Genomic DNA, 10,598 nt, shown 5'->3' with positions numbered 1-10,598 from the left:
GTTGGTTGCTTTGTTGGGTCTGTTACTCTCTGTGGAAGTGCTGCCCCCTACCCCAGCAGCCGATGGCATGGAGCACTGAGGCCACCTCGGTGTAGTTAAAGATAAGTTAAAGTACCAATGATTGTCACACACACTAGGTGTGGTGAAGTTTGTCCTCTGCATTTGACCCATCCTCTTGTTCACCCCCTGGGAGGTGAGGGGAGCAGTGGGCAGCAGCGGTGCCGCGCCCGGGAATAATTTTTGGTGATTTAACCCCCAATTCCAACCCTTGATGCTGAGTGCCAAGCAGGGAGGTAATGGGTCCCATTTTTATAGTCTTTGGTATGACTCGGCCGGGGTTTGAGTTCACAACCTACCAATCTCACTCTAACCACTAGGCCAGTGGTTCTAAACCTTTTTTCAGTGATGTACCCCCTGTGAAATTGTTTTTAATTCAAGTACCCCCTAATCAGAGCAAAGCATTTTTGGTTGAAAAAAAGAGATAAAGAAGTAAAATACAGCACTATGTCATCAGTTTCTGATTTATTAAATTGTATAACAGCGCAAAATATTGCTCATTTGTTGTGGTCTTTCTTGTACTATTTGGAAAAAAAGATATAAAAATAACTAAAAACTTGTTGAAAAATAAACAAGTGATTCAATTATAAATAAAGATTTCTACACATAGAAGTAATCATCAACTTAAAGTGCCCTCTTTGGGGATTGTAATAGAGATCCATCTGGATTCATGAACTTATTCCAAACATTTCTTCACAAAAAAAGAAATCTTTAACATCAATATTTATGGAACATGTCCACAAAAAATCTAGCTGTCAACACTGAATATTGCATTGTTGCATTTCTTTTCACAGTTCTTTTTGACAGACATTTTTAAAAAATCTCACATACCCCTTGGCATACCTTCAAGTACCCCCAGGGGTACGTGTACCCCCATTTGACAACCACTGCACTAGGCCACTGAGTAGGTACAATAAGTGGGTCTTGAAATTGTGTTTTTGTTTTGTTGTTTATCTATGTCTATTTATTGCTCATTTTTTGAGTTTATTTTTGTAGCTTTATGTAGAAATGATACCGCTGAAGTGGCAGCTGGTTGTATCAGCTCTGTGCACTTTTAATGTATTTTAGATCCTTTGCTTTTATTGATGTTTCCATTCTGTTTGCACATGTTTTTACATTATTTTTGTGGACTTTTTGTATCTGCTTTGAAACCCGATAATTTCCCCATTGTGGGATAAATAAAGTCTGTCCGATTTTGTAGTTGCTATTTTGGCTGGTCACTTTTTTCCCCGTCTGTGAAGCACAGTCCTAATACAACCACTTTAAAAGTGTTGACACTTCTTGTTGAGTCGGCTGGATGTCAACTCACATGGTAGAACAACTGTGTTGCTCCCTGTCCTCATCAACTTCCTTATTGAAGTCAGAGAACCATCTTTCCATCCATTTTCTACCGCTTGTCCCTTTCGGGATTGCGGGGGTCAGAGAACCAATTTACATAAAACACATCACTTTCTGTTCAGCTCACATACAGGCCGGAAGTAGCAAATCTTCAAATTAAAGTACAGTTGCAATTATACCATAACTGTTTACTAATGCTGCACATATTCCTTAACTTAAAACTTAACTAAAATGACATCACGTTTCTTCTTGTCATAATACACATCACAATGACACAATATGAATAATGTCTTTTGTAGCAAATGGCGCTTACATATACTATCCTTCCTGTGTTACAAAAGCCATATTTATCTAAACCTCTAGTTTCTCTATTCTATTGCTTATTATCAAGAATAATGTTGTCAAACTCACATTAATAACATTAAACAGATTGGAGATTCTACAGTGTACAACGCAGAAATTCATGTCAAAAAATTGATCTGCAAACATTAGTTTAGCAACATTGTTCAAGCAGAGCAGCAGTAAATAAATGGGTTATACTTGTATAGCGCTTTTCTACCTTCAAGGTACTCAAAGCGCTTTGACAGTATTTCCACATTTACCCATTCACACACTGATGGTGGGAGCTGCCATGCAAGGCGCAAAGGGTGAAGCATCTTGCCCAAGGACACAACGGACGTGACTAGGAAGGTAGAAGGTGGGGATTGAACCCCAGTAACCAGCAACACTCCAATTGCTGGCACAGCCACTCTACCAACTTCGCCACGCCGTCCCAGTAAAAACCCTCTTTCTTTTTTCTCTTCCATACACACACAAGTAAGGCAACAAACACAAAAAACACAGTTTGTGTGCAAATTTTGTAATTGTTACTTAAGTAAATGTTAAAAGGCGATTTTAATCACACAGAAAATGCATTCAGAACACAGTTTAATAGACCAATATTATTATTTATTTCATGGTTTTGTTATTTGGTTATTAGTTTTTTCCACCATGTCCGCGCGCCCCTGTAAAAATGAACATATTGTCAAATTACAGGCATTTCTTCCTCAAATAGGTCATGACATAACATTATATTTACTGTATTTACCTTTGGACTGATAGTTAGATACCCGGCCCCCTGATAGCACCCCTCCTCCACTGCGGGTGGCTTCAGATGACATCATACCTGCAGCCCTGGATCCTTTTGTTATCCCATCTGTGGTGAACCCCATCCTTCTCACATCAGGCCCATTTGACGAAGTACCTGGATCAAAGTGAACCACATTCTTTAAACACCACAAAAGAAAGCGTGCATATATGTCTACAAATGATGAAGAAAGGTGAATATAGCACTTGGTTTGTGTTTAAGACATTGTCTTTTTATTTCCGTTTATCATCACTTTTCATGATGATGAAGAATAAAGAAAGGTATACTCACTCCAACTCGATCCCATTGTGTCGCCTAGTCTTTGCACTACCAGCCTGCATGGAGTTTAAATAGTGGACTAGAAGTGGGAGGGCGCTTCTGGAAACGAAACTTAACAAAACGAGCTTTCATCCATTTACTGACGGAGGAAAGTTTTGTTTCTGGAGAACACATTCACTACACACACATGGTCAATATTCACATGGCAACGCACGAGGATCGATCCAGAATAGAGTGAGTCATTTTCAAGGTTAGGAATTTAAGTTGTGGATTTGTATGAGTTATCGGTGGGATTCCTTTAATACATGTCTACGATCGCTGAGGGTCTGCATGATTACAACTAGGTTCAATGGTCACTGTCACATCGAGGGCAGTTATAAATGAAAGGCATACTTATTCAACAGTCATACATGTCACACTAAAAGTCGCCTCATAAACAACTCCAACACTGTCACAAACACGCGCCACACTCTAAAACCACACCAAACAAGAATGACAAACACATTTTGGAAGAACATCCGCACCGCAACACAACATAAACACAACAGCACAAACACCCAGAACCCCTTGCGGCACCCACTCTTCCGGGACGCTACAATATATTAAATTCACCACAACGTTTTGGAAACACGCTTCATTCATGTCCACGATAAACACGTTCAAGTTTATTATTCTATTAATATATTTAAAATGTATTATTTACAATACATTGTTGTACGTTTTACGTACAGTACACTAATGATCAAATCCATCCATCCATTTTCTACCACATGTCCCTCCCGGACTTTTATTTATTTCTGATATGTCGACTGAATGTATTTTATCTACAGTCTTGGATTTTAATTCAAATTTGATCGTTTATGATGATTATATTATTTGATTTTAATTTCAATCATTTTGTTTTTATTTGTGCCTTCTTGTAATATTGTATAAGCCACTTTGACTTGTTTTATGTACCAATTGTGCTCTATGAATAAACTTGCCTTGCCTTACTTGGTGTTGGATTGTGCACCTAAAGTTGTGGTATCGCCCAAAACTAATGTCAAGTATCCAAACAACAGACAAATAAGTGATTATTACTCTCGCATCCCGGGTTGAAAAGATGGTCTCTCAAACTGATGGTCCACAATCTTTATTCACCTTATATACATTGTAATTGTCCTTAAAGTTACACTTTTCACATTAAACCTTGTGAACATTGCATTTTCTACGGCTACAAATAAGTTTCCCTACAGTGCGACAGCGCCCTCCAGTGGGCGTAATATCGTCAAACAGTAACGTCCATCCATCCATTTTCTTACCGCTTGTCATGTGTGAATGTGAGTGTGAATGTTCTCTCTCTATACTAGAGAAAAGTGGTTCATAAAGGTAATAAAGTCAGGGAAAAACAAAAGTGCGTTGAAGGAAAATATCTTAAAAATATCACTTTCATCATCTTGTGGAATACAATCGGACTATGCTTGTGTCTGCAACCATCACTTTGTAAAATGTTTGTTTGAACATTTGATTTATTTGAGAAACTTTCTGTGATGTAATAGAGTTTATTTTGTACCATATTAGTAGTCTTTATTTTTTAGCATTAGTTTTTTGTTCTTTCGTTGTTCCCATGCCTAAATATAACTACAAAGACCTGGTTGTGCAAATAAACTAATGTCATGTTAAGTCCTGATAATAAATATAGTGATTTTTTGTCCAATCCACCGTATTTTCATTGACGATTTCATAACAGAAACTAAAAGCTTAGTTGTTGTTTTGCAGGAAAGCCAAATCCTTGATTCCACACAGATGACCACATTATAGCGTCTTTGGTGATATTTGTTAGCATCAAGAAAATATCCTTAATATTATTAATACACTAGATGAATACATTTCTCAGAGGCCCAACATCATATACTTAATTTTGATGTTGCTAGCAAATATTACTGAACAACAGGGACATCTATAGCTAAATAATGAGACAAAATATGAACTTGACACCATAAAAATAACTGCAGACATGAATTTTAGATGAGACTAATATTAGGAGCAAAAATCTACTATAAACAAACTTATTCTTTTTCGCATTAGCGTCACGATCACAGTAGCACGGCACTCGCTATGTCAATCAAATACTTTAGCATTGCACGGATAAGTCCAACTTTGTCTTTGACAGATTAATGCTTAATTTGAGGAGCCCTCAGATGTAAAGACATGATGTGCCTCCAATCTTTTCTTCTCTAAATACCGTAAGTGTCAAGTTAAGTGAGGTAGCATGCTACCTTTTGGTGATGATAAATGGTTTAAATCTTTTTTTTTTACTTTGAAGTTCTTCAGAGAGTAAAAATGCACTCTATCCCATTTTAAAAATGTTTCCAAGGTCGCTTTTATATTTTCCTCTAAACATTTAAAAATGAGCCTAAATCTGCACAGATTTAGATAAATAAACAGTAGCCTAATGGGCTTAGATCATCACCTGAAACCTGGAAGTGCCCGGATTTGCCTCTATAGGCCACATGATTGCCACACACCTATTCTACTGGAAAACATTGACAAAGTCATTAACAATTACATTTTAACAGAAGGGTAGATAAACACGTTACAACAGAAAGTAAGCCTATATTAACAGTAAGAATAATAATATTACGAGAAAATTATACAAAACCCAAAACCAGTGAAGTTGGCACGTAGTGTAAATCCTAAATAAAAACAGAATACAATAATTTGCAAATCCTTTTCAACCTATATTCATATGAATACACTGCAAAGACAAGATACTTAACGTTGCAACTGGTAAACTTTGTTATTTTCTTGCAAGTATTAGCTCATTTGGAATTTAATGCCTGCAACATGTTTCAAAAAGCTGGCACAAGTGGCAAAAAAGACTGAGAAAGTTGAGGAATGCTCATCAAACACTTTTTTGGAACATCCCACAGGTGAACAGGCTAATTGAGAACAGGTGGGTGCCATGATTGGGTATAAAAGCAGCTTCCATGAAATGCTCAGTCATTCACACACAAGGATGGGGCGAGGGTCACCACATTGTGAATAAATGCGTGAGCAAATTGTCCAACAGTTTAAGAACAACATTTCTCAACCAGCTATTGCAAGGAATTTAGGGATTTCACCATCTACTGTCCGTAATATCATCAAAAGGTTCAGAGAACCTGGAGAAATCACTGCACGTAAGCGACAAGGCCAAAAACCAACATTGAAAGCCTGTGACCTTCGATCCCTTAGGCGGTACTGCATCAAAAAGCGACAATAGTTTGTAAAGGATATCACCACATAGGCCCAGGAACACTTCAGAAAACCACTGTCAGTAACTACAGTCGGTTGCTACATCTGTAAGTGCAAGTTAAAACTCTACTATGCAAAGCAAAAGCCATTTATCAACAACACCCAGTAATGCCGCTGGCTTGTTGGGCCCGAGCTCATCTAAGATGGACTGATGCAAAGTGGAAAAGAATTCGGTGGTCTGACAAGCCCACATTTCGAATTGTTTTGGAAACTGTGGACGTCGTGTCCTCCGGACCAAAGAGGAAAACAACCATCCGGACTGTTCTAGGCACAACGTTCAAAAGCCAGCATCTGTGATGGTATGGGGGTGTATTAGTTTCTGTTCAGCTCACATACAGGCCGGAAGTCGCAAACATTCAAATTAAAGTACAGTTGCAATTACACCATAACTGTTTACTTATACTGCACATATTCCTTAACTTAAAACTTAACTTAAATTACATCACGTTTTTACTTGTTATAATACACATCACAATGACACAATATGATTAATGTCTTTTGTAGCAAATGGCGCTTACATATACTATCCTTCCTGTGTTACAAAAGCCGATATTTATCTAAACCTCCAGTTTCTCTATTCTATTGCTTATTATCAAGAATAATGTTGTCAAACTCACAGTAATAACATTAAACAGATTGGAGATTCTACAGCAGGGGTCACCAACCTTTTTGAAAGCAAGAGCTACTTCTTGGGTACTGATTCATGCGAAGGGCTACCAGTTTGATACACACTTAAATAAATTGCCAGAAATAGCCAATTTGCTCAATTTACCTTTTAACTCTATGATATTATTAATAATTAAAGATATTTACACTTAATTGAACAGTTTAAAAGAGGGGAAAACACGAAAAAAAATGACAATTAAATGTTGAAACATAGTTTATCTTCAATTTCGACTCTTTAAAATTCAAAATTCAACCGAAAAAAAGAAGAGAAAAACTAGCTAATTCGAATCTTTTTGAAAAAATAAAAAAAAGAATTTATGGAACATCATTAGTAATTTTTTTTTATTAAGATTAATTTTAGAATTTTGATGACATGTTTTAAATAGGTTAAAAGCCAATCTACACTTTGTTAGAATATATAACAAATTGGACCAAGCTATATTTCTAACAAAGACAAATCATTATTTCTTCTAGATTTTCCAAAACAAACATTTTAAAAGAAATTCAAAAGACTTTTAAATAAGATTTAAATTTGATTCTACAGATTTTCTAGATTTGCCAGAAATTTTTTTTTGAATTTTAATCATAATAAGTTTGAAGAAATATTTCACAAATATTCTCCGTCGAAAAAACACAAGCTAAAATGAAGAATTAAATTAAAATGTATTTATTATTCTTTACAATAAAAAAACATGTTTTTACTTGAACATTGATTTAAATTGTCAGGAAAGAAGAGGAAGGAATTTAAAAGGTATATGTGTTTAAAAATCCTAAAATCATTTTTAAGGTTGTATTTTTTCTCTAAAATTGTCTTTCTAAAAGTTATAAGAAGCAAAGTAAAAAAAATTATGAATTTATTTAAACAAGTGAAGACCAAGTCTTTAAAATATTTTCTTGGATTTTCAAATTCTATTTGAGTTTTGTCTTTCTTAGAATTAAAAATGTCGGGCAAAGCGAGACCAGCTTACTAGTAAATAAATACAATTTAAAAAATAGAGGCAGCTCACTGGTAAGTGCTGCTATTTGAGCTATTTTTAGAACAGGCCAGCGGGCTACTCATCTGGTCCTTACGGGCTACCTGGTGCCCGCGGGCACCGCGTTGGTGACCCCTGATCTAGTGTATTACTATTAAGGATATTTTCTTGATGCTAACAAATATCACCAAATACGCTATAATGTTGTCATCTGTGTGGAATCAAGCATTTGGCTTTCCTGCAGAACAACAACTAAGCTTTTAGTTTCTGTTATGAAATCGTCAATGAAAATACGGTGGATTGGACAAAAAAATCATTATATTTATTATTAGGACTTAACATGACATTAGTTTATTTGCACAAGAACAAAAAACCTAATGCTGAAAACTAAAGACTACTAATATGGTAGAAAATACATTCTATTGCATCACAGAAAGTTTCTCAAATAAATCAAATGTTCAAACAAACATTTTACAAAGTGATGGTTGCAAGCATAGTCCGATTGTATTCCACAAGATGATGAAAGTGATATTTTTAAGATATTTTCCTTCAACGCACTTTTGTTTTTTCCTGACTTTATTACCTTTATGAACCACTTTTCTCTAGTATAGAGAGAGAACATTCACACTCACATTCACACATGACAAGCGGTAAGAAAATGGATGGATGGACGTTACTGTTTGACGATATTACGCCCACTGGAGGGCGCTGTCGCACTGTAGGGAAACTTATTTGTAGCCGTAGAAAATGCAATGTTCACAAGGTTTAATGTGAAAAGTGTAACTTTAAGGACAATTACAATGTATATAAGGTGAATAAAGATTGTGGACCATCAGTTTGAGAGACCATCTTTTCAACCCGGGATGCGAGAGTAATAATCACTTATTTGTCTGTTGTTTGGATACTTGACATTAGTTTTGGGCGATACCACAACTTTAGGTGCACAATCCAACACCAAGTAAGGCAAGGCAAGTTTATTCATAGAGCACAATTGGTACATACAACAAGTCAAAGTGGTTTATACAATATTACAAGAAGGCACAAATGAAAACAAAATAATCAAGATTGAAATTAAAATCAAATATTTTAATCATCATAAACGATCAAATTTGAATTAAAATCAAAGAGTGTAGATAAAATACATTCAGTCGACATATCAGGAATAAATAAAAGTCCGGAAGGGACAAGTGGTAGAAAATGGATGAATGGATGTAGTCAGCCTGGATTTGATCATTAATGTATTGTGCGTAAAACGTACAACAAGGTATTGTAAATAATACATTTTAAATGTATTAATAGTATAATAAACTTGAACGTGTTTATCGTGGACATGAATGGAGCGTGTTTCCAAAACGTTGTGGTGAATTTAATATATTGTAGCGTCCCGGAAGAGTGGGTGCCGCAAGGGGCTCTGGGTATTTGTTCAGTTGTGTTTATGTTGTGTTGCGGTGCGGATGTTCTTCCAAAATGTGTTTGTCATTCTTGTTTGGTGTGGTTTTAGAGTGTGGTGCGTGTTTGTGACAGTGTTGGAGTTGTTTATGAGGCGACTTTTAGTGTGACATGTATGACTGTTGAATAAGTATGCCTTTCATTTATTCCCGCACCTGAAATGACAGTGACCATTGAACCTAATTGTAATCATGCAGACCATCAGCGACATGCATTAAAGGAATCCCTCCGATAACTCGTCCAAAACAACAATTTAAATTCCTAACCTTGCAAATGACTCACTCTATTCAAGATCCACGTGCGTTGCCATGTGAACATTGACCATGTGTGTGTAGTGAATGTGTTCTCCAGAAACGAAACTTTCCTCCGTCAGTAAATGGATGAAAGCTTGTTTCGTTAAGTTTCGTTTCCAGAAGCGCCCTCCCACTTCTAGTCCACGATTTAAATTCCATGCAGGCTGGTATAGTACAAAGACTAGGCGACACCATGGGATCGAGTTCGAGTGAGTATACCTTTCTTTATTCTTCATCATCATGAAAAGTAATGATAAACGGAAATAAAAAGACAATGGCTTAAACACAAACCAACTGTTTTATTCACATTTCCTCATCATTTGTAGACATATATGCACACTTCCTTTTGAGGTGTTTTAAATAATGCGATTCACTTTGGTCCAGGTACTTCGTCGGATGAGGCTGAATCGGATGTGAGCGCGATGGGGTTCACCACAGATGGGATAACAAAAGGATCCAGGGCTGCAGATATGATGTCATCTGAAGCCATCGACAATGGAGGAGGGGTGCCATCAGGGGGCCCGGTATCTGACTATCAGTCCATGGGTAAATACAGTAAATATAATGTTATGTCAAGACCTATTTGAGGAAAAAATGCCTGTAATTTGACAATATGTTCATTTTTACAGGGGCACGCGGACACGGTGGAAAAAACTATTAACCAAATAACAATACAATGAAATAAATAATAATATTGGTCTATTAAACTGTGTTCTGAATGCATTTTCTGTGTGATTAAAATCGCCTTTTAACATTTACTTGAGTAAAAATTACAAAATTTGCACACAAACTGTGTTTTTTGTGTTTGTTGCCTTACTTGTGTGTGTATGGAAGAGAAAAAGAAAGATGGTTTTTACTGCTGCTCTGCTTAAACAATGTCGCTAAAGTAATGTTTGCAGATACATTTTTTGACATGAATTTCTGCGTTGTACACTGTAGAACAGGGGTCACCAACGCGGTGCCCGCGGGCACCAGGTCGCCCGTAAGGACCAGATGAGTCGCCCGCGGGCCTGTTCTATAAAAAAAAAAAAAAAAAATTAAAAAAAAATTAAAAAAAAAAAAAAAAAAATTTTTTTTTTTTTTTTTTTAAATTAAATCTACATAGAAAAAACACAAGATACACTTTCAATCAGTGCATCA

General features: G+C 36.2%; 1 protein-coding gene and 1 long non-coding RNA gene across 2 annotated transcripts; one reads left to right on the top strand and one right to left on the bottom strand.

The window, feature by feature from the left end:
* Positions 1 to 2,321: 2,321 nt before the first annotated feature.
* On the bottom strand, positions 2,322 to 3,363 carry LOC133645682 (uncharacterized). Its single transcript, XR_009825177.1, has 3 exons — positions 2,813 to 3,363; positions 2,483 to 2,638; positions 2,322 to 2,399 (listed from the first exon to the last, which is right to left on the bottom strand). It is a non-coding gene; the product is annotated as an uncharacterized LOC133645682 (long non-coding RNA).
* A 5,806-nt stretch (positions 3,364 to 9,169) lies between these two features.
* Positions 9,170 to 10,248, top strand: LOC133645681 (interferon alpha-inducible protein 27, mitochondrial-like). The gene is made up of 3 exons (XM_062040539.1): positions 9,170 to 9,667; positions 9,843 to 10,004; positions 10,088 to 10,248. Exons 1-3 carry the CDS (start codon positions 9,616 to 9,618, stop codon positions 10,117 to 10,119), a joined length of 246 nt encoding a protein of 81 aa, XP_061896523.1. The 5' UTR covers positions 9,170 to 9,615; the 3' UTR covers positions 10,120 to 10,248.
* The last annotated feature ends 350 nt before the right edge of the window (positions 10,249 to 10,598 follow it).

The sequence above is a fragment of the Entelurus aequoreus genome, linkage group LG03 (assembly GCF_033978785.1).
Source record: "Entelurus aequoreus isolate RoL-2023_Sb linkage group LG03, RoL_Eaeq_v1.1, whole genome shotgun sequence".
Classification (NCBI taxonomy): Eukaryota; Metazoa; Chordata; class Actinopteri; order Syngnathiformes; family Syngnathidae; genus Entelurus; species Entelurus aequoreus.
The sequence above is the reverse complement of the archived record's forward strand: the minus strand, read 5'-3'. Positions and strand labels throughout refer to the sequence as shown.

Excerpts from the sequence above, each read along its gene's own strand:
- LOC133645681 (XM_062040539.1), top strand. The coding sequence starts at position 9,616 with ATGCAGGCTGGTATAGTACAAAGACTAGGCGACACCATGGGATCGAGT. Across the intron at positions 9,668-9,842 it reads CACCATGGGATCGAGTTCGA|GTACTTCGTCGGATGAGGCT; the intron begins GTGAGTATACCT and ends ACTTTGGTCCAG. Across the intron at positions 10,005-10,087 it reads ATCTGACTATCAGTCCATGG|GGGCACGCGGACACGGTGGA; the intron begins GTAAATACAGTA and ends TCATTTTTACAG.